We start from the raw sequence: 24,035 nt of genomic DNA, 5'->3' as shown, positions 1-24,035 counted from the left end.
AAGACCTCGTGAGAGTATAGGATAGTTAGACAAATGGAGGCTCGCAACTCATAACTGCTTAAACTTGCTGCTTAACAAATTCTTGAATTGCATTTTGATTATTGCTATGTTTTGCTTTTGTGATAGTTTTTGTTTAGTTGTTCTAGTCATCTTTACTTCTATTTTTTTTATGATGATTTTTTCCTTGTTCTTAAACTTTGGAGATTTATGGCCAATGATTAGTATTTCTAAATCGGTTAAATGGAGAAAACACCATTGATGGTTTCCCTCCCTCTAATCTCTTTTGGTGATATATTTTTCTTTTCTAAACAAAAGTCTATCTCATTTTAACAAATGGTTTTTGAAATTAAGATCTTTTTATCTTGCTACAATAGTCTATCTTATATATATGATCCAAAGTTCTTATATATCTTTCAAGTTAATTGAAATCTTGCCTTGCACTTATCATATGATTTTGATTTTCATTTTGTAGTTTGTTCTTCCCTATGTTAGAAAGAGAGCTCCTCTTCTCTAATATCTAGAAGATATGATCACAACTAAGAACCTTTTTTAAGAGTTTGTTAAAGAGTTTTTAGCTTGCAAAAAAAAAGTGGCCAATGACGCCAAATTGTAAAGAAAAGTATATACATGAAAGTGTATCAAAAATCAAAAGATGCTCAAAGAGCTAATCAAAGTGACAAGAGGCATAAAATGTACCCACTAAATGCAATCTATCCTCTCTTTTCAAAACTTTTAAAACTTAGAAGAACTCATGGGTTATTTGATGTTTTCAAAGGCTTGATTTCAGATTTTACGATAGAGACAAATTACTTTGGTATTCTATTTTATAAGATATTTTATTTATAACTAAGTTTTGAACGGGTCTTCTTTTTATCCAATTTATTCTGAGTTAGACCTCTTATTTTCAAAAGATAATTTTCATCCTGAAAGAAGTCCGAGCTAGGGTAAACAAGATCGGATTTTTTACCGTTTTCAGATTGTGACATTGTTAACTCATTGATCTTTCAAATCTTTAAAATTTAATTATTTGGGAAATTTGTCATATGCTTGCTTTGCTAACAAAAAAAATAGAAAAATTAAAAACCAAATTTTTTTTTCTCTTTTCTTATTTTTTATCTGTTTATGTTGTTTTTAGTTTTTATTTATTTTTGTTTGGAGTTTTCTCTGATCATCTCCATTTTTCTTTGATTTTTAAATTCTTGTCGCATCGTCTTGGCCAATACCTCTATCATCCTGGACGATATGATAATTTCTCTTCAAAATTCTATCTGCTGAACTTTTCTGAGCCTTCTATAACTCATTGTCTCGGACGGTACATTATCGTCCTGGATGATCCGATCGAACTCTGTAACAATCATATTGATTATCTTGGCCAATATAATTTTTGTCCTGGTTGATGCTTTTATGGTCATCATCCTGGCCATACACTAGATCGTCCTGGACGATCCACATGTCAGTACGTTTAAATCCTTAAAAATTGGCCCCGGATGATCTATTATTGGACAATCGTCCTAGCCGATCCACTGTCGTCCTGGATGATACACGTGGTACAGATTTAAAGTGTTTTAACTTCAGCCGATACGATCAATTATTGTGCATCATCCTGGACGATACACCTAATCAACCCGAACGATTTGCTTTTTCAATGGTTGTCCGGCTTGACTCCTCGAGATGATTGCCTGTGTCTAATCATCCTGGCCGATATCTGATCGGCCTAGATGATCGGACCTCCTTTTTGACCAATTGGCCTGTATGTAATAATTGAACCAAATCGTCCTTGATGATTCTTCGATCGTCCTAGACGATGTGGCCGTTTCTTTAAATACAGGCCATTCCATCCATTATTTTCACTCAAAGCTTCTTTTTATCTCATTTTTACTTACTGATTTCTTGCAATGGCTGGTGGAAAGCGAGTCCGACAGGCTTCTGGAAGTTCCTCGAGGGCCACTCTGGACCCTCGATTCAGGGAAGTAGAGGATCAAGCAGCTTACCATCGTTACAAAGAATGTGGCATCATCCTTTCCAAGACCATCAATCCTGTCCACCTTTCATATCCGGTAATAGATTTCTTTGCTCACACTTGTCTGTGTTTCATTCTTACCCTCGCTGTCCCTTTTTCCTTAGAACTTCTATTAGAATTTTATGCAAATCTTCATATAAATTCTACTTTCACAGCCCTGACCTCCTATGTGAATCGACGCCCGGTCGAGATCATATATCAGGACTATGTTGAACTATTGCAGCTATTCACCACCGGGGATAAGCTGCATATAATTATCTCATATCCTGATTTTGACTGGTCCACGGCAAATCATTTTCTTCGCCAGACCAACACACCCTTTCATGTTGGAGAGACTAGCTCTTTAGTCAAAGATGCTAGGACAATTCAGCATGTCCTTCTCACCACCATTATTCCAAAAGCCGGGGACCGAGTCCACATCACTCCTCTGCTTTCCCTGACAACCTTTTACAACATGGCCCGGAGAGAGTTTAATGCTACTGACTTGATTTTTTGATACATTGATAATTTAACAACTATTCGTGATCTAGGCCATAGGAGGAGACCCAACCTTGCTTTAGGATATCTTATAGCCTATATTCTTGAAACCAAATACAATCTTCAATATCCTGCTCGTCACGAGCTTCAGCCTCCTTGCAACTCAAACAGCTCTTTCAATATCCTTCATAGTACTTGTCTCCACCCAAGGGATGGGGAACCTCAAGGGGTCGAGGAGGAGGAGGCTCCCGCTCCCATTCCTGATCTTGTTCCTATTCGTCAGCACTCATAGTTTGACCAGTTAGTGGAGAGATTTGATCGTTGGGAGACCCGTTTTGACGCTTACATTGCTGCACAGGAATAGCAATATTCTGAGGACATGACCCGCTATGAGCACCACCGCATGGAGGACTTAGCCCGTTTTAATAGCTACATTACTCACCAGTAGCAGCAGCACAACCAGGACATAGCCTGGTTCAATGATTAGTTTACAATGCTAGCTAGCTACTTTCAGCAGGCTCCACCACCTCCACATCCATCCGATGATCAAGATCCCTTGTTTTTGTAGTTTTAGTTTCTGTTTTCAGTAGACTGCTTTCTTTTTCTGTATTATATTTTTTTAGTCGCTTTAATTTGATTATCGATATATTTTTCATCATAAAAAAGGGGGAGTTTGTTACAAACCTATTTTTTGGATTATGATTTTGATGATAGCAAACAAATCTTGTTTCAATACGACTGCCTTTTTCTACTGACTTTTCAGGACTCAAAGATTGGACGATAACAGTAACCAACTCAAGACTGGGTAGATTAGGATTGAGTCAGTCTATAGTTTTCTTTTTTCTTTCTTTAGTCAATTGTAATTGCTTGAAGTGACTGATGTTAAGTAACTCCACACACACACACTTGAGAGATTTAGAACTTGTGTTTTTACTCACATCATCCCGGACGATATTTATATCGTCTTGGACTGATCAGGATTTCCTAGTTAAGGTAGCCGTAATTAACGGATTGGCCTGGAAGAAACCTGTATCGGCTAGGAAGATATGCTCAATACATAAAGAATTTACCGCCATGATCAATTTAAGTATTCTGTATTTTTGGAAATCGGCCAGGACGATTATTTGATCGGCTTGGACAATATTGTATAATTATGCCTAAATTGATCTGGCAATCATGAGAGTAATTAAGGATGATTGATACATCACATCATCCTGGACGATCGCATGATCGACCAGGACGATCCTTTCAAAAACCCTTAGTTGGTTCTGGACGATAAATATCGGCTAGCATAAATTCAGGGCAATGTTCAGGCCAATTTGGATCGGACAGCTCAAATTCAGGGTGATGCTCTGGATGATTTTCCTCTAATTTGAACTGATCGGCCAGGATGATCGTGAGATCATCCGGGACGATCAAACAAATTTTTAATCATCCAGTTTGCATTCAGGGCGATGCTCTGGCCGATCTTATGAGATTGGTACTGATCGGCCAGGACGATTCACATATCGTCCGGGATGATAATGTTGACAACTTGCAATTAATGAGCTCCTTTGAAGCTCTTCTATTTAAGAGCTCTTGTTAAACATTTTTTAACATCCTTGGCTGCTGTTTTGACCTGAGAAAACCTAAAAGAGAGAGAGAGAGAGGGGGATAGAGAGAGAGAGAGCTTGTGAGGGGGTTCACAAGGGTTGCTCCAAGCATTATTCCACTTCTTCTTCCCTAGAGTCTCTTGTCCTTGGAAGGGTTGGGAGAGGTAAGTTTTTCTATTTAAGAGCTCTTGTTAAACATTTTTTAACATCCTTGGCTGTTGTTTTGACCTGAGAAAACCTAAAGGAGAGAGAGAGAGAGGGATAGAGAGAGAGAGGGAGAGAGAGAGAGCTTGTGAGGGGGTTCACAAGGGTTGCTCCAAGCATTATTCCACTTCTTCTTCCCAAGAGTCTCTTATCCTTGGAAGGGTTAGGAGAGGTAAGTTTCAATAAGTGATCGTGGTTCTCTGCCTGCTTCAGGAGGAAGCAAAAGGAGTTGGGTTCTCTGCCTTATCGGGTGTGGCAAAAGGAGGTGTTTTTATAAGGGCTTCTCCGCCTAGCTGTGAGGGCTAAATGAGAGTCATGTTGGTAGTGCAATACTCGGAGGGCGCCTCCAGGGAGTGGACGTAGGTCGAGTTGACCGAACCACTATAAACCCTTGTGTTCTTGTTTTTACTGCTTCCGCATTTATTTTCTTCCACACTTGTGTTTGTGGTGATTTGGTTTGTGATAATATTTGTGTTTTGCTTAAAGGAATTTTTAAATATAAATTCACCCCCCCTCTTGGTTAGCCTCGGGCCAGTTCTATAGGATTTAACATCCCTAATGAACTTTCAATTAAGATCTGCTCTAGATGTAAGTCCCAATTCTCAAAAACTTTAACAATAATATCCTTACTACTCTTTTATAAAATTGACTAGATTCATGGATTTTAGTTGACTAGGTGGTTAGTTGGCTCCCTAATCCAGGTAAGGTAAGTTCAGGTTTTGCATTGCAACAGCTAGGTTGGACTACTATGGTATATTGCCTAATTTAGATTTAGGATATGGGGAAAATTCTGAATCATAAGAATCTAACATCTAGGAATATATTCTTAAATTTTTAACAAGTTATTCAACTCAAAATATAGATTTTCTCAATACAAAACTTAAAGCCTAAAACTTAGTTTAGGATGTGGCACTTTTGAACTATTTCAGAATCCTAAAGTGTCTCCTAGCCCTCCTCTGTTGACTTCAAAAATAAGTGTTCAAAATTTAATCTAATTCCTATTCATATTCCAAATTCACCTTCTTTGATATCACTCCTAAAAAATCACTAAATAGAACATCTATCATTATTTTAATTGAGAGTATTCGTAGGGGATTCAACCTCCCTACCATATAATTAACTATGATGGCTTGTGTTTGTAGGAGATTTGGAACCCACATCCAGTTTATAAAAATCAATTTTCAAAACTTACTTAATCTTCATTAGGAAAATTAAATCAACAACGATCATTATCGTCAAGGGAGATGATAAACAATAGATGATATTTTCTTTCCTTAGAAAGATACATCATCTATTATGGTAACTCTGAATATGAAAATAGTGATAATTTATCCAAATTTCCATAGTCAAATATTGAAGCATCATTTTATCCTACTGGGGTTATATGCAGCTCTGCCTTAAATTTGATTATTACAATCTGGGTCAAATATTCAGTTCCATTAACTAAACCCTTAAGGAATGATATCTTTGCCTCCTAGGGTGATATATTGTTTCTAGTGATGTGTTTAATTTTGAATGAAATCTTGAATTAAACTTGTCAAAGAAAATTAAGCTCTTCAAAACCTCTTTTTTAAACTTTCAGCCCAAACAACGGACAAGCAAAATAATTTACCAGATGAACAAATAACATTATATTTTGCATTTTGAATTTTACTTCCTCCTCCCCCAAAATTAAAATAAATACAAAGAAACATAAGTACAAAATAAAATAAAACTCCCCACTCTCTTCTTCTTCTTGTAATTCTTCTTCTTCTTTCTTTTCTATTATTGTGGCTAAGGAACTAGGGCCATTGCAGGGTTCAAAATATGGGGCTATAAAAAAGAAGCTCATCATAACCATGGGCTTTGGAGCAGTGGAGACAACGAAGGGAGAAGTTTAAGTTGTATAAAGCAACCTCATACTTCTCACCCCTAGTAAAATATTTTATGCTCTTTAGAATTTGAAGATGAGTGAGCATCACTTACTTAACTTAGAGATGAAGTAATTAAGCTCAATAACTCGCCCATTGAGTTGATGTATGTCGTTTATTATCTTGGGTGATGTAATCTTCAGGATTACTTTCACTTTATTAGAGTTCACTTCAATCCCTTCCCTTAAAAAGTTTCCTAAACCTATACTAAAAGTACATTCCAATGGGCTATCTCATATGTTGTTCTTATTTGGTATGGCAAATGGCTCCTTTTAATGATAAATGTGTTGTTCCAACAAATTGCCCTTCACTAATAGATCACCCACTGCACTTCAAAATTTTTTAACAGAAAGGAGTTAATAATGCTTATATTCAAATCATTAAATATATGTATGCAAGATCTATTACTTGTATTCAAACACAAGGTGGTTTGACCAAGTATTTTCCTATTTCAATTGGATTAAATCAAGGATCATCCTTAAGCCCATGTCTTTTTTCTTTAGTCTTGGATGTTCTCACTAGCCATTTGCAATAGGATATACCTTGGTGTATGCATTTTGTTGATGATATTCGATAAGACTATAAAGGGAGTTGAAGGTAAACTTGAATTGCAAAGGTCAACTTTAAAGTCTAAAGGTTTTTGCTTGAGTAGATAAAAAATTGAATATATTGATTGTAATTTTAGTTGTAATAGACCAATGAGGGGATTGTAACTTTGGGCAATCAAGTTATTAATAAGAGTACACATTTTAGATATCTTGGATGGTGGTGAGAACTACAATTCTTTATGGTCCGGAATGTTGGCCATTAAAAGAGAATCATATATAATACTAAGTTAAGTGTTGTAGAGATGAGTATGCTCAAGTAGATGAGTGGCTTTACCCTTAGAGATAGGATACAAAATGAGCATATACATGAAAAGGTTGGAGTAGCTCCAGCGGAAGATAAGATTAGAGAGAGTCGCCTTAGATTGCCTAGTTACATAAAATGACAGTCTTCCGATGTCCAAGTTATGAAAAGTATATATATATATATATATATATATTAGATTTGACTTATGTTAAGAAAGGTAGAGGTAGACCTAAAAAGTCTTGGTTAGAAAATATTAGAAATAATCTTTCTATATTAGATTTAAAAGAAAATTTTACTTTTAGCAGGACACAATGGAGAAAAAGGATTAATGTAGCCGACCCCACATAGAGGGAAAAAGGCTTGTAGTTTTTCGTCTTTAGAGTCTCAGTCCATCATACCTTAGTCATACCTTAGTAAGTAGCCCTCTTCATTCTTCATGCCAAGTTTTCTTGAAGTCATCATGGTGCATTTTGATTTGTTAATATCTTGAAAATGTAGTATGAAAGCACATCACAAGGAACCTAACCACTAGGTTAACTAGTATATTGATCATAGGAAGTGAGTACTCATCCTTTGGCCATGTTGGATTCAGACTGCTGAAGTCTATGCATATTATCCATTTCCTATTATCATTTATACCAATACAATATTGGAGATCCAGTTAAGGCATTTCACATGTTAGATGAAGCCAACATTTAAGAGCTTATAGATTTATTTCTTGATGGGGTCAACTAGGATGGTTGCAATCTTCTTTATCTTTTGTTCATAGGCTGGTATCCTTCTAAATATTTAACTTATGTCAGGTGACTTCAATATCATTCTCTAGCATCTCGGCAACAAACAAACTGAAGACCTCAAGATGTTTCAAATTGAAGGACAACTTATCTTCAAAGTCTTTTTTAGATTATCTTTTAATGTTGGGATCTCCTTTAGTTGTCTCTTGTCTTGATCTCCTTACCACTTCAAGATTCTTCATCTCCTTAAGCAAGCTTACCACTTTCCTTACAACCTTCAAATAATGGAATCACAATTATGTCTGATCTCCTCTCACTGTGATCTCTTGGTTTCCAATTAGGATCTTGAACACCATGTGATATATAGAGATAACATAAAGAATTTTGGATCTAAATTTATCCATGGTGATACCTAATCCTACTAGCAGATCTTAATATGTTAGACTGAGAGAGCCAAGTAAGAAAATCAACAAGAGAGTAAGTGAGAATATCTAATATCTCTTTAAATAGTGAAAATAACATAATATTAAAAAAAAAATGTCTCTTAACTCCGGTTAGAGTTTAGAGCTCTATAAGGAAGATTACACCTAAGAAAAAAAAAATGATATGACCAGCACATACTAACATAGACACATGAACTGATTTGAATAGTACATACATGGCCCTCTATCTCTAGCATGATCCTATGCTTCTGATGTGGCTTGAGAAAATTGCTAGTAAGTAACCTTTTGTTTTATAAGGCAAGTCTTTAAGAGTAGAAATAAAAGTTGAGTTTATGATGGTGAGCCCCTAAAGATAAATAGTGAATCCCTTGAAGGAACATGGCTCAAAACTAAAAACTAATACAATGATGAAGTTGTGATGATGGGCTTTATATGTGTGCGCTTACTATAGCTTGCATCGAGACATTCACAGGAGGTGGATATCCTTAGTTAATGATAACTATAGAAGGGGGTAAAACCTTCTAGGGTAAATGTCACTTGGCTCCTCTGGGGCGAGTATTTGCTTGCTCATAGGCTAATGTTAGTGATTGCTCGAGAGAGTTGTTCCATTTGGTTGGAACACTTGGACTATAACTTGTCAGGTATATGCAATTTACCTACATCGCTATGTATTGAAATAGATTATTATTTTGAATTTATTTAACTTATTTTAGTTCATGACTCAATCTTCTTACTTTAGTAGTTGTATTCAAGATAGGTCCATGAATAAATCACGAGCCCTTTAGGTCAAAAAAAGAAAAAAAAAAAGAAAAAGAAAAAGAGTCTTTTAGGTCAAATCTTTTCTATGGGTGGGTCGTGTCACACGACTCGTGTGTGTATGTATATTTATTGGAGTTGCATTCAATTCTATTTTTTTTAAGAAAAACAATTCTTGATAAAATCAAAGACTGACTGAATATTTTTGTTTGGAGATTTTTGAATCAATTATTGGTGAACTCACACAAATCGACAATGTTAGAATCCAAGCTTTTACCGAAGAGCTGCGGCTGGACTGAATATATCGAGAACCGTATCGTCCGTGGGGTGAACGAGAGAACTCGAATTTGGTTCCAATGGCCTCTGCTGGCACGCTTCTCCGTTTGAGAGGTTTTCTGTTCCTCCAAGCTCGAGCTCTGAGAGCCGCGGTTCCACGCCGATGTTCCGTCGATATTTCCTCGCTTCAATCGCCCCAGCACCCGGAGTACGCCGTCTCCATGCTCGGTGTCACTGCGCCGAGGGCAACGGTCGGTGGCGGCGGCTTAAGAGGGCTTACACCTCCTTCGCTGCCTAAACAGAAGGAGAATTCGTGTGAGTATCATCCAGATTATCGGCGGTGGAAGGATAAGGAGGGGGAGATTCTTCTTGACATCGATCTCATCAAGTTCCGTACCAAGGATATTCTTCACTCGGATAGGTAAAACTTTTTTTGCAATACATTAATTTACTTTAATGTGGAAATTGCTGGAAATAAAATATATTGCATGAGAGCTAGTATCGTTGAGGAAATCATCTGTGTGATTCTTGCTTGTTGCTATGGAGCTCTATGAACACCAGCACACGAAAATACATAATGGTTTTTCTACTCAATCAAGCTTGCCTCCACTATCTAAGCACTACATTGGGAATTCCGCTAAACCGTTTTCATCACTGTGAAGCAAAATATTTTGCATATTTCTTTCGGATTTAGAGAGCAAACCACCATATTTTTTTGTGGCTCAAGATTAAACTAAATAATATAAATGATAGAAACAAAGTTACAAACACAACGAAATTGATGAATGTTATAGTGGGGCTCTATGCACGCTTGAACTTGCTACCTCAAGAAAGTACTAGCCGCATTTGGAAAACGACAAAAATCATGTAGTTTGAACGAAAACTACTACAGTAGCAATAACACAACCAAACCTTCAAAACGTTTGCTTCTTATTTGGAATTTGACGCAATAATGTTTTTGACATCTGGCCTAGATTTTGTATCCATGATTAAGAATAAGCATAAAAAGCCCTCTTATCCAATCATGGGTGGAAAAAAGGAATGAGTTTCCTCAAGCGCCAATGCTATGGAAGTCCATGATCTTTGAAATATCAATCGAAGTTAATCAAGATCATTGGGATAACTTAAATTTTAATTGAGGTTGTTAGGTTAATTTAGATTACTTAACTCCCTAAAAAAATAGATAAGATAATTGTTATTGAGTTTAGGCAGGCATTTATAACTAGCAATCCTTCTTTAGGTTTTCCTGATTGTATGATGATTTTCAAAATGGGAAAACAGTGAGGGTATGTTATGAAATAAAACAAAAAGGAATTGCTGTAAGGGTGTTTTAAATAACAACAACAACAACATCAAGCATTTGTTCCACTATGTGGAGTCGGCTACATGAATCCTTCTCCGCCATTGTGTCCGGTTAAAAGTTAAATTCTCATTTATATTTATTAAAGAAATATCATTTCTAATATTTTCTAACCAAGTCTTTTTAGGTCTACATCTACCTTTCATAATATAAGTCAAATCTAATACCTCAACTTTCCTAACTGGGTCATCGGAAGGCCTCCGTTTAATATGACCAAACCATCTAAGGCTACTCTTTCTAATCTTATCTTCCACTAGAGCTACTCCAACCTTTTCACGTATATGCTCATTTCGTATCCTATCTCTAAGGGTCAAGCCACTCATCCACCTAAGCATCCTCATCTCTGCAACGCTTAACTTAGTATTATGCTTCTCTTTTAATGGGCAACATTCAACACCATAAAGCATTGCAGGTCTCACCACCATCTTATAGAATTTTCCCTTAAGTTTGAGGGAGACTTTTCTATCGCACAATAAGCCTGATGTATTCCTCCACCTCAACCATCCAACTTGAGTTATATTGATAATATCCCCATCAATTTCACCATCACTCTGAACAATAGATCCAAGATAACTAAAACATGTACTCTTATTAATGACTTGATCGCCCAAAGTCATAATCCCCTCACTAAGTCTATTGCTACTAAAATTACACTCCATATATTCAATTTTAGATCTACTCAAGCGAAAACCTTTAGACTCTAAAGTTAACCTCCATAATTCAAGTTTACCTTCAACTCCCTCTCTAGCCTTATCAACAAGAAGAATATCATCAGCAAAAAGCATACACCAAGGTACATCCTCTTGCAAATGTCTAGTGAGAACATCCATGACTAAAGCAAAAAGATATGTACTTAAGGTTGATCCTTGATGTAATCTAATTGAAATAGGAAAATACTTGGTCAAACCACGTTGTGTTTGAACACAAGTAATAGCTCCTGCATACATATCTTTAATGATTTGAATATAAGCATTATTAACTCCTTTCATTTCAAGAACTCTCCACAGCACTTCTCTTGAAACTTTATCATATGATTTCTCTAAATCAATAAATATCATATGTAGATTGTCCTTATTCTCTTTATATTTCTCCATCAAACCTCTCAATAAATGAATGACTTCTATATTAGATCTACCCGGCATGAATCCAAATTGATTTTGAAAAATATTAGTATCATACCACAACCTACACTCCATAACTCACTCCTAAAGTTTTAAAGTATGACACATTAACTTAATTTCTCTATAATTCGTACACTCATGTGCATCACCTTTATTCTTAAAAATAGAAATTAACACACTCATTCTCCACTGATCTAGCATCTTTTTAGTTTTCAAAACTGTATTAAAAAATTTTGTAAACAAAAAAATTCTTTCATCTCCTAAGGACTTCCACATCTCTATTGGAATATCATCAGGTCCAATAGCTTTTTCAAATTTCATTTTTATTAAAGTCTCTCTAACTTCGATTTTACTTATACGTCGATAAAAACAAAAATCTTTATTTTTATTAAGAGTGATAAAGTCACTAAAGTCAATCGTATTTTCACATTCTTCATTAAAAAATTTAGCAAAATACCTCATCCACCTTTATTGAATATTATCTTCAAAGAAAAGTATTTTTTGATCTTCATTCTTAATACACTTCACTTGAACTAAATCCTTACTACTCCTATCTCTTTGCTTGATTAACTTATACATATATCTTTGTCCCTCCTTAGTATCTATTAGTTTAGCTTTACTGGAATTGCTTTCGAATGGTACGCCGAGCTACCGAATGATTCTCTAAAGACATTCGTGAAATTAGAAGTTTCATTTATAAAATTATTTGCCAGTACAAAAAAGAAGACTATCATCGCTGATATCGCCCTAGATAAAAAGAGAAATGATGAGTCTGTGGCGAAATATATAACACGCTGGCAGAATCTCAGTATGAAGTACAAGTAGCAATTGGAAGAAGAACATGCAGTTCAACTGTTGATGGGGAACATTAATGATAAAATGCAACCCTTCTTATTCATGACTTCAATCACTACCTTCCAAGATCTGCTGGATAGGGTGGGAAAATTTAAAAAGTTAAACTTATCAAAATTTGAAAGCCTCTCTGATAGACCCAAAAAGGCCAAAGCACCTGATGCCAGGAATAGTGAAGCTTACTCCACATTCTCTTCCAGACCTGATAAGGAAAAATATGTGGCATATGATGTTGATAAAGACTGACAGGTAATGCATAACGTAGATAAAGGGAAGCAGCCTATGCAGTATAATGATAAACCAAAACATGCTTATAACCTTAATCCTCATCCAAAGTTAGTGCTTGAATGATAAACTTGAAGCCTTCCCTGGTGGAGGAGAGCGCCAGAGAAAAATCATGGGAACTGGTGATATAACGTTCCCATCCCTCAAGGAGAAAATGAATAAAGAATATTCATTTAAGAGGGACAGTGTCGCTAAACTGTTTCGATAAGCACTAAAGGCTGGTCTAGAACTGCCAGAATATAAAAGGACTGAAGAATCCAAACATAGTGGCAAACCAAGCTACTGCCTATATTATCAGATAGTAAGTCACCCAGTTAAAGATTGCTATGTCTTTAAAGATTGACTAGAAAAGAAGTATAAAAAGGGAGAGTTGAGGTTATCAGATAACATGTTAATTCATCCCAAAAAGGAGTCTACCCGGGTAGTTACGTCCTCTTCTGTACTCTCGCCTAAAAAAATAACAACAAAAGAACCTATTCAAAAAGAGCAATGGGAAACCATGATCTCTAAGAAGATAACATAAATGTTAAAACAACTAGAAAGTTCCTGGTGTCAAGTAGAAGTTTCCTATTGAACCAGTGCTAAATTTAAAGTAGTTGCTTGTGCCACATGCATCCACCTCCCGATAACAACATGGCCAAAATAGCTCATCAAAGTCTGGTAAGGTAAAGTCAAAGGCTTTTAAGAATAAAGCAAAATTGAAGAAGCATATGGAGAAGAAAATTACAACTCAAAAGGCTATTATTAGTTTGGGCGAATATTATCAGACCCCTAGGAGGCTTATTAAGCTCGGTGAATTCATGACATAGCTCAAAATAAATAAAAAGGAAGAAGAAGCTGGGGATGAATCCCTTCCTACGGAGACATGCCGAGTCATCTCGGCGACGTCAAAGATATTAAAAAGGGAGAAATATGTTGAAAAAGCATTCCCTGAGTCCTGTCTGATGGTGTAATCAATGGACTACAATTTTGAAGATGATTTATGTTTTCCAAATTATGAAGATTCAGATCCAGACATAGCATCACAAATTGAGCAGGTGAAACTGGGGGATGATTCTGAGTCTGCAGGTGAATCTCCAGATGGGACAATGAACGACTCTGAGGGGAATACTTCACTAAATTAATCTGAATCAGATGAGGTGGCCCAGGTATAGATGAGAAGTGGCAAGGTACTGTCACCTCCACCAATGAAGGTGATTCCTAATAAAGACAAGGGGAAGAACATAGTTATTAATGAAGATATTATCTCCGAAGACTCCAAGAAAAAAGAAATTTCAGTTAAGGGGATATATTATAATATCTTATCCCACTTGAGGAAGATCACAGAACAACTCAGTATATACGACGCCCTCGTGATGTTTAAAGACCTTCGGGAGATTTTGATCCAAGCTCTCAAGGACCCCGAAAGATATGAGGCGTATTTTGCTGAGCGTAACTTGATTGAAATCTTGCATGCTCGGAATGAGCAAATAATTACTTTTGGTTAGGATGATCAGATGCTTGGGATGGCAGATTACAATCTCTTTCTGTATGTTACGGCGGAGAGCGATGATATGATGCTCAATCAGATTTTGATCAATCTCGGGTCTTCCATAAATCTCATGAGCTTAAAGGCATTGAGATCATTGTGCCTTAATGTGAAACATCTTGGGCAAGATAAGTTAATGATACATGGCTTTAACGAGAAAGGGCAGAAGATACTTGGATCATTTATGCTCCCTTTTATATTTGGAGAATTTCATACAGAAGCCAAGTTCTATGTAATTGATGCAGACACTTCATTCAAAGCGCTACTAGGTTGCCCCTAGTTGCACAAATATGGCGTTATCCCGTCAACATTATACCAGTGTATGAAGTATCTCAAGGATGGAGAAGAATTCAGGATCTCTGAGGATATCCAACCCTTTGTAGTACATGAAGTAATGATATATGAAAATGCCAGATACTTTATGCCAAAGAAGCTGAAGTCGTCGAGCTCTCTTAAGGTTGAGGCATCAAATTCAAAGGCCGCAAAGAAACCTGAACAGGAAGGTGAGAAGAAGCATGTGGGGAGAAAGAAGGCAACGCCAACTCTATCTAAAGTACTAACCATTCCCAAAGAAAGGAAACACGTGCCTCCCTTAGGAGTGATACAGATGAAGACGATGTTACCCCTACAAAATCCCGGAGGATATGCCAGTAACAGTCGATTAGTTTAGGGAGGTTGAATATTCAAATGATGATTATGACTTCGACTCTATCTACATGAATACAATGCAGGTGTGTTCTCCAAAAGAATATACGCCCTGTCGATTTCAGATAGCGTACTTATAGTCACACGTATTTTCCTACAATACTTCAAAGAAATCATTCCGTGTGAGGTGCATAAGATTGAAGAACTCACCACCCTTTATTTGCCCCTCTTAAAAAGGAGACTGCACCAGCGAACGTATTATATTCTGCGGGAAAGTGCAAAGAAGAGAATTATGACTGGTGTTGTATGCTACTCGATTCTGAAGAGTTACTTCCTACGAAGCTACATAGATTTAATATCAAAGGTATTCAACAAATGCTATGAAAGAAAATCAATGTTCCTACCATTAAACAACATCTTCGTACAGGCTTCTGGTATGGAAGGAATTCCCGTACATTACGACAGAATGATATAGTTGCATATAAATGTATCAGATTCATCAAGCAAAAATACCTCTGAAAGGAGACTTGCCGAGCAATCATATGTGAGGAAATCAAATCCGATGACGATGGTGATGAAGATATGTACGAAGTTGACACCTATAAACCCTCGTCCAACCTTCATTATCTACATTCTGCTAAAAGGGTAGGTAGAAGAAATGAAGAAACTTCTTTGTGAATTCAGGAACTGCTTTGCCTGGACATATGCTGAGATGCCTGGATTATTTCCTAACGTAGCAGTTCACAAATTAGCTATCAAACCAAATGCATCACCCGTCAAACAACCTCAAAGGAGAATGAGATTGAGATTGAAGAACATATGATTGTAGAGACGAAGAAGCTTACTGATGCGGGCTTTATTAGAGAAAAAATATGCCGACTGGATTGCCAATATTATCCCTGTGAAGAAAAAGAATGGCCAGATTCGTATCTGCATCGATTTCAGGGACCTTAACAATGTATGTCTGAAAGATGACTTTCCGCTCCCGGTATCAGAACTTCTAGTTGACAATACTTCCAATTATTATATGTTTATCTTCATTGATGGATCTTCGGGCTACAACCAAATCAAAATGATGCTTGAAGATGAAAAGAATACATCATTCAGAATACTTATAGACATATTTTGTTACACGTTCATGCACTTCGGCCTGAAGAACGCTGGTGTCACATATCAATAGACGATGACGCACATATTTGATGAGCTGATTCATCAGAAAGTCGAATACTACATAGATGACTCATCATTCAAAATACTTGTAGGCATATTTTGTTACACGGTCATGCCCGTCGGCCTGAAGAACGTTGGTGACACATATCAACAGGTAATGACGCACATATTTGATGAGCTGATTCTTCAGAAGGTTGAATGCTACATAGATGACCTGGTCATTAAGAGCATAGACAGGAAAGACCACCTTGATGACCTAAGGATAGTGTTCGAGAGGATCAGAAAATATAATATGAAGATGAACCCCCTAAAGTGTGCATTTGAGGTATCCTCAGGAAAAATTATGGGGTACGTCATTCGCTATCGATGAATCAAAGTCGACCCCAACAAGATCAAGGCAATTATAGAGATGCCACCTCCAAAGAACCTCCGTCAACTTTGTTTTTTGCAAGGACGACTTGCTTTCATTCGGCGGTTCATATCAATCTGTCGGGTAGGTGCCAGCCCTTCTCCAAATTAATATAGAAAGATGTTCGTTTCAAGTGGGACAAAGAGTGCCATGAAGCATTTGATAGTATAAAAAAATACTTGTTTAATCTGCCCATTCTCGCAGCGCCAATTCCGGGGAAGCCTCTATATTATACACGGCAGCATTAGAAGAGTCTCTCAGAGCATTATTGGCCCAACACAATGAAGAAGGCAAGGAGAACGCACTCTACTACATATGTTAGAGATTCTTTGGAGCAAAAATATGCTACTTTCCAATTGAGAAGCATTACTTGGCCCTAATTTTCGTAGTTCAGAAACTCCACCATTATATGCTGTCTCACAAAATCACCTTGGTATCATAGATCGATTTGCTGAAGTTCTTGATAACAAAATCAGCGTTGACAGGTCACCTAGCCAGGTGGGCAGTGATGGAAAATGTACTTTAATGGAGCGTCGTCAATTAAGCGCACTCGATCTCCAAATCTTGAAAAAGATCAAGCTAGAATTGGACTCATTTTTGTATCACCTGAGAGAGGCGTAATTAGATTCTCATTCAACTTAACTAAACCTCGAACCAACAATGATGTCAAATATGAAGCCTTAATAGCAAGACTGGAGATTGCAATCGATGTTAGAATTCGAAACCTCTAAATCTTCGGTGATTCTCAACTTGTTATAAATCAAGTACTGAGAGTTTACAAAATCACCAAGTTTGAGTTGGCCTATTATCATCAGCGAGTTCTTGAGCCTATGAAGCAAATCCCAGTTATCAAATTAGCTCAAGTTCCTCGAGGTCAGAGCAACAAAGCTGATTGCCTTGCCAAATTGACTAAAGAAATGACAAATATTGATAACGAATGACTTATAATAATTATGTCCACCTCGGTAAAATGTTATGGAGGGTGGATGAATTTTGCTTTAAGCATTGATGAGTCATTTCAATTTTAAACATTTTCGATTTGGATGATCTTGAGATTTTTGGATCTTCGGGTATTTGTTATGATATTTAAAATATTCGGAATTAACCCTTCCGGTTGAGATCTACATTCAACACGGCCATTATCGGGGTGAATGAGAGACATTTGAAAATATTAGTATTTGTAGGAATTTGAACTTTGCGGAAGTTTAAAGACATTTAAAATGGTTGGAGTTAACCCCTCCGGTTGAGATATACGTTCAACACAATCATTGTCGAGATGTTTGGGATCATTTTCATTTATGGATTGAACTTGTCGACTCCGTTGACTTGCCGATAAAGGATCGGGTTTTGCAGGCTCTATATTTTGTTAATGAATTTTTTTATTTATAGACCTTGAAGGCCTCATATAAATGTATAAAACAGGTATTCCAGTTGACATCTTGACAGTATATATGTTTAATAGTTTAAGCCGTGTCAACTCCTATCCATCCATATAGAAGGATTGGGCTCAAACTACGTTCATTTGTTGACCCGTGCAGCATCCCTAGACGTCATGTGTGTACCCATAATACGCTCGTTGGGGCCATGGAGGTATATGATTATATATGCCCTTTTAGTGTACCTATATGCATACATATTATAGTGCATGTGCAGGGGTATTTTTGGAATACTTCAGTTGATCAATTGCGGACAACTGTCATTTGAATATATCATTTTAATTGGAAACTCGTGTGCACCTTATGTATGCTTGTTCAAGTGTTGCAGATCCGGTGGCGTGTTGTTGCAGCTTGTGGATTGAGTTGTTTGCTGCTTTGTATATATAGATTGTTGTCCACTATTTATTGCTTTTTGCAGGTGGATTATAGTGCACTAACGAATCTCCTGCTTTGTCTGGTAGATATTGTCATATGCTGTAGCTCCCTTATGTCTTTCTTGTGGATTACATATTAGGTGTACAACAAGTCTCTCGTAGTAGCCTGTAGGTATTTAGATTTGCTTTACTCATATGGCATTTTGTTTATAGATGATATTTTGTGTAGACAGTGGGTCTTCTATAAGAGCCCGTGGACATTTGCATTTGCTATATATCTTCTTCTCTTAGCTTGTAGAAGATCGGTGTATTTATCGGTCATTGAACAGAGGTTGATCGTAGGAGTGTTGTAAAGCAATTTTTATCCCTCTAATTTGATCTCTGCTTGTAAGAAGGTTACTATGTTCGTTGCACGTCAAATTCTTCTACTTGAAGGGAGTCGGTGTATTCACTTTCAATCAAGTGGTATTGATTGTAGCTTGCAAGGTTGAATATGATTGCTTGTATTCTGATCTTGATTGTACAACACTGCTACACTCATCACTAACTTTTTCATGCACATCAGTTAGTGAGCTATTATATTCATTGCATTAATCATACACCTTTTGTATTTTTCTTATGAACATAATGTCGCATTTGTTTTGGTTATCCTTGCTCTTTTATAGATGTGGTTAGTTTGATCATTGTGCCTCGGCCGTAATAGTTCATGGATGGGTTATAGTACACATCCAAACTTCCATTTTGTTGGTTGCAATTGAATTATATATTTCCTTTAACTCTATTACTTGATGGATGTGAGTGAGCTGCTTGGTGTTCTACTCATCATCAATTGTAGTGGCATTCGTTGAGGATTCTTGCATACTTGCCTGTAATCAAGCTGTATGTATATTCCTTCTTAATTTTTATTGCTTGCAGGGTTGAATGCCTTTACTTGTGTCTTGGTACTGCTCGTAGAATATTGGTATATTCACTGTATGCCGATCTTATGTTGTAAACGACAAATGTATTCATGAACTTTACTTCTTGTAATTAGGCTTTTATGCTCGTCTATGAGTTGCTTGACATTGACCACAGAACATTGTTGCATCCATTGCGTACCTTCCTACATCCCTAAGAATTTCCATGCATACTTGTAAAGTGGCTGATTGTAGGAATGCCATCAGGTTCGTGGCTCAACTACTGTCATATAGTTTAACTGCTATTGTCATCTGCAGGTGAATTATCACACCTTATACAATCCTTATTGATTGTCAGTTATAATCGGTCACGTTTCTTTGACTTTATGATCAAGCCATACTTGAAAATTCTTTGTCCACCAAAATGGATCGCAACATGTATATATATGATGAACTTAACACAATCGACCATTAACATTTGTCATCTGGTTGAAGTGACAATTGAAGATTTTGTATTATCAGTTATGAGCATGCCATTGCTCTTGCATGTTGATTATGTTTAGATAACTCTCTCTACGAGTCACCTGTGGTCCAACTCAAATCTTTGCTTGAGTTCAAATGTTCAAGTCATGTCAGTTTAATGTTCAAATCAAGTCTAAGATAATTTCAGGTTCAATTTGGATTTAAATTAGGTCCTTATCATTACATTGAGTTGAAGTTAAGTCTCATTCTATGCCATGTTTGAGTCGGGTCTTTTGTGATCCACACCAAGTTTTGCTTGGATTCAAATTGTTCAATTCATGTCCACTTAGTTCTTTGTCAAGTTCAAGTTCAAGCTCGAGCTCATCTGGTTCAAACACTAATCCAAGTTTGAGTTCAATATCATTATAACTCATATCACATTCGAGTCCAAATCTTCATTGTCCAAATCAAGCTTATATTTATTCATTTGAGTACAAATTGAATCATCATTAATTATCTTTCTCTTATTGTTCAAGTTCATTTAGATTCGATTTATTGTCACTTAGGTCTCCTATTGTCCAAATGTTGTTCATGTGTTTTTAGGTAAAATTTCGGCAGCCTACAGGTGCCTTCCCCATTCAGGAGAAACTATAGGAAATTTGGCCTTCGCACCACGCTAACAAAAGAGTGCATGGTATGTGTCCTCGGACATCACGGCCGTATTTTTTTTCGTCCTCCACCATGCTAAGAAAAGTGTGTATGAGTCTTCTACAATACTTGGTTGAAAAATGCAGCCGGCTTTTCCCACGTACGGGTACTTATATGTACCCCACTTTGTCAAAGGCGTTGCACCGGGTTCTATCCCACCATGCTAAGAAAAGCGTGTATAGATGATTTTTCGGTGCGTCGTGAACGCTAAAAATAAGGATTTTGATGATTACCCACTTCGTCGCGAGCACTGCGACGAACTTCGTTCTACTATGTTAAGAAAAACATATATAGGTGGTTATTTCGTCGCATTGCACATAAGCTATAGAAGTTTTCAGTTTGGAGGGGTTATACCTGCGCGATGACGACGGGTGAAGGCGACGAAAATGCAAAAAAATACACTATCTTTTTTTTGAATATTCTCTTTTTTCATTTTTTCCCGTCTTTTTTGAATCACTTTTCCTTTTTTTTAATCTCTCATTTTTTTTCTTTATATATATATATATAATGATTAATAATAATAACTAATTAAAAAAATCAAAATAAACCTAGAGGCTGGCTATAGAGGAGATCGGTTGGAGAGGTATTGTAGCCGGATGGCTTGTGGCTTGTGGCTTGCGGCAAGAGAAGTGGAAGGAGGCATCGGGTAGAGGTAGGGAGAAAGCTCTCTCTCTCTCTCTCTCTCTGGGTCGAAGAAGCAAGGGGGGTCGAGCGAGGCTTTTGACTAGAGTAGAAGATCAGGTGAGGGTTTGGGTCGATAGTGAGTGAGGTAAGGGATGGGTTCGGTTAGAAGAACTCGGTATGCTCGTGGTTTCCACTTGAAGAGGTCGGTTATGGGTTGAAGAAGAGCAGAAGTCTTCGGTTGGGGCTAGATCTAGGAGGAGGTTGAGATGGTGATTTGTAAGGGTCGGCCTCAGACAGAGGTTCAGATTAGGGGTGTCAATTCGGGTCAACCCGTCGGGTTCGGGTCGAACCCGACTCGACCCGTATATAAATTGGTCAACCCGAACCCGACCCGTTTTTGCAAACGGGTCAAACATTCCAACCCGGACCCGACCCGAGCGGGTTACGGGTTGACCTGACACGACCCGCAACCCTGTTTAGCCACACGCGCGGCAGCGGCGACGGCCGCAGCGAGGCATGCTGGTTCGGCAGTCGGCACTCGCGGGCGACGCGGCACGCGGGGAGGAGGGCAGCGGGCAAGCGCGCGGGAGCAGCGGGAAATTTAATTTTTTTTTTAAATTAAATGGGTTTTCGGGTTGACCCGTCAACCCGTCCAACCCGACCCGACCCGTTTTATCAAACGGGTCGAATCTGCAAACCCGGACCCGACCCGTTTATAAACGGGTTGGGTCCAACGCGGATTTTCAGGGTCGGGTCCGGGTCGGGTTGTCATGTCGTGTCAAATATTGACACCCCTAGTTCAGATGGAGAGGTTTTCATTCTAAAATTAGGCTGAATTTCAAGACTCGCTTAGAATAGCAATATTCCTTAGAAGTTCTTCTGACTTGTACTGAAATGAAAAACTTTGCTTCAAAAACAAATGCCATGTAGTTCTTATATTAAGTTCATATAAACAAATTAGAGTAAATAAATTTAATCTAGTGATAAAGTTTGATGTCAATGTTCTGATATATTGCTTCTTCTTTTTTTCTGAAGTTACTAATAAATTCCTGCAGATATAGGGACGGGGAGCGGCTTAGTGTTGAAGATGAGAAAGTAGTTGTAGAGAAGCTTCTTGCCTACCATCCACATTCAGAAGATAAAATTGGCTGTGGCCTGAATTCTATAATGGTAATCTACAAATTACCAGTTAAGCTGGTTGTAATTTTTTAGCTGACACATAAAATACGTTAAACATGTGATATTTTATTATATTTGTTTGATTTTATGGAAGTTCATTGGTTCAACTGGCTGATGCTTTAATAAAGAGATGAGAGAGTGAGAGACTCTTTTTTTCCCTTCAATGGATCATATTTTTAGCACAGATATAGTATTTGAAGTGTAAAAGCTTACAAAGGAAAGTCTTTGGTGCTTTTTGATGTAGGCTAGACGTTACCGATGATACCCTCTAGGGCTCCAGACTTTACTTGATGATAATTGATTGCACCTTCACAGGGCATTAGATAAATGTTGCAGACTCGTTTTGTCTAAACTGCCTATCCTAATATCTCTGGCTATAATGGCAAGCTTTCAAGCTATTGGTTTTGGTTCAGTCTCCACTTCCTCGTTTTCAGACTGCAGCTTTATAAATTAATCCTCACCATTTTCTTCTTACTACCATTTTATCTCAACCTTCATCATTGATTGTTATTGCTAGCTATACCGAGCTGAACTTACACAAATAGCTTCTAATAAATATTTGGATGGAAATGTAATACAATCAATCTCCAACTATTTTTCGACCTCTCTTCTCTATTTTGTGTCTTTTCATTGCTAGTCTTAAAATAAGATTCAACATGGTATCTATGCATGCTCAAGGAATCTCTACAATGCCACTAGTTTTACTATTAAGGATTTGACGAACAATATACTTCTTCAAGATCCCAGTTGTTGCAATCCATGACCCCGAGTTTGAGATTTTGATGATGATAAATAATGTCGCCTAAACTACTATTCATTGAATATCTTTGATTTATGTTATTGTCTATGAGTGCTAACATTTCAGGAAAATCACAAGTTACTCAGGACAACAAGAAGACTCAAGACTGAGTAAAGTAGGAGTGTGAGTCTGTAACATTGTTACTTTTTCATTTATTTTATTTTCTCTTTTCTTGAGTCTGGCCACAAACTACATATAAATCTGATCAATCATGCACACACACAGGTGGAGAGGGTTTTTAAAAGAAAAATATAGATGTTTTTTTCTCTATCGATTGTACTGTACGAATTCATGTCGTTCTGTACAATCTGATCTGGTTAGAATGTCTTTCTGTGAACAGGTCGTACTGTACGATGTGTTACTAATCCAAAATCTTAGCCGCTAGATTAGTTTAAGTAAGTTTTATCAGTCGTTCGTACTGTACGATTTATTTTGAATACTTAAATTAACCCGTGATTAGTGGAATAAATCAAGGATTAACCTCTGATTGGTAATCGTACTATACGAACACGCTCGTACTATATAATGAACCGAGACTGTTTTTGATCGTCCCGGAGTTTGTCTTGGACGATCATTTGATTTTTGCCTAATCGTACTGTACGAAGTGTATCGTACCCTACGATGTACAGAGACGAGTTTTGATCGTCCCGGACTTCGTCCTGGACGATACCTTTAATTTGACTATTCGTACTGTACAAAGTAGGTCGCACCCTATGATGTACAGAGACGAGTTTTAATCGTCCCGGCTATCGTCCTGTACGAACAGAAAAGGTGAGGATCGTACGGTACAAGTTTATATCGTACTGTACGATAGTTTTGAACTATTCGTAAACCTTTGTACCAGGACAAAGCTCGTTTATACAAATTGTACTGTACGATGTTGAATAGTATTGTACGATAGTAACGACTAATTTGAAAAATTT

The 24,035-nt window shown here is 37.2% G+C and overlaps 1 protein-coding gene across 1 annotated transcript in view; it reads left to right on the top strand.

Moving 5' to 3' along the window:
* The first annotated feature begins 9,244 nt into the window (after positions 1-9,244).
* Positions 9,245-24,035, top strand: part of LOC110112105 (protein DCL homolog, chloroplastic) — a 47,319-nt gene continuing 32,528 nt past the window's right edge. The window contains exons 1-2 of the mRNA XM_020844201.2: positions 9,245-9,685; positions 22,190-22,304. Coding sequence (XP_020699860.1) covers positions 9,345-9,685; positions 22,190-22,304 — 456 coding nt within the window. The 5' untranslated portion in view covers positions 9,245-9,344. The remainder of the gene's footprint in view (positions 9,686-22,189; positions 22,305-24,035) is intronic.

Source organism: Dendrobium catenatum, unplaced genomic scaffold (genome assembly GCF_001605985.2).
Source record: "Dendrobium catenatum unplaced genomic scaffold, ASM160598v2 fragScaff_scaffold_414, whole genome shotgun sequence".
Lineage (NCBI taxonomy): Eukaryota > Viridiplantae > Streptophyta > Magnoliopsida > Asparagales > Orchidaceae > Dendrobium > Dendrobium catenatum.
The sequence above is the reverse complement of the archived record's forward strand: the minus strand, read 5'-3'. Positions and strand labels throughout refer to the sequence as shown.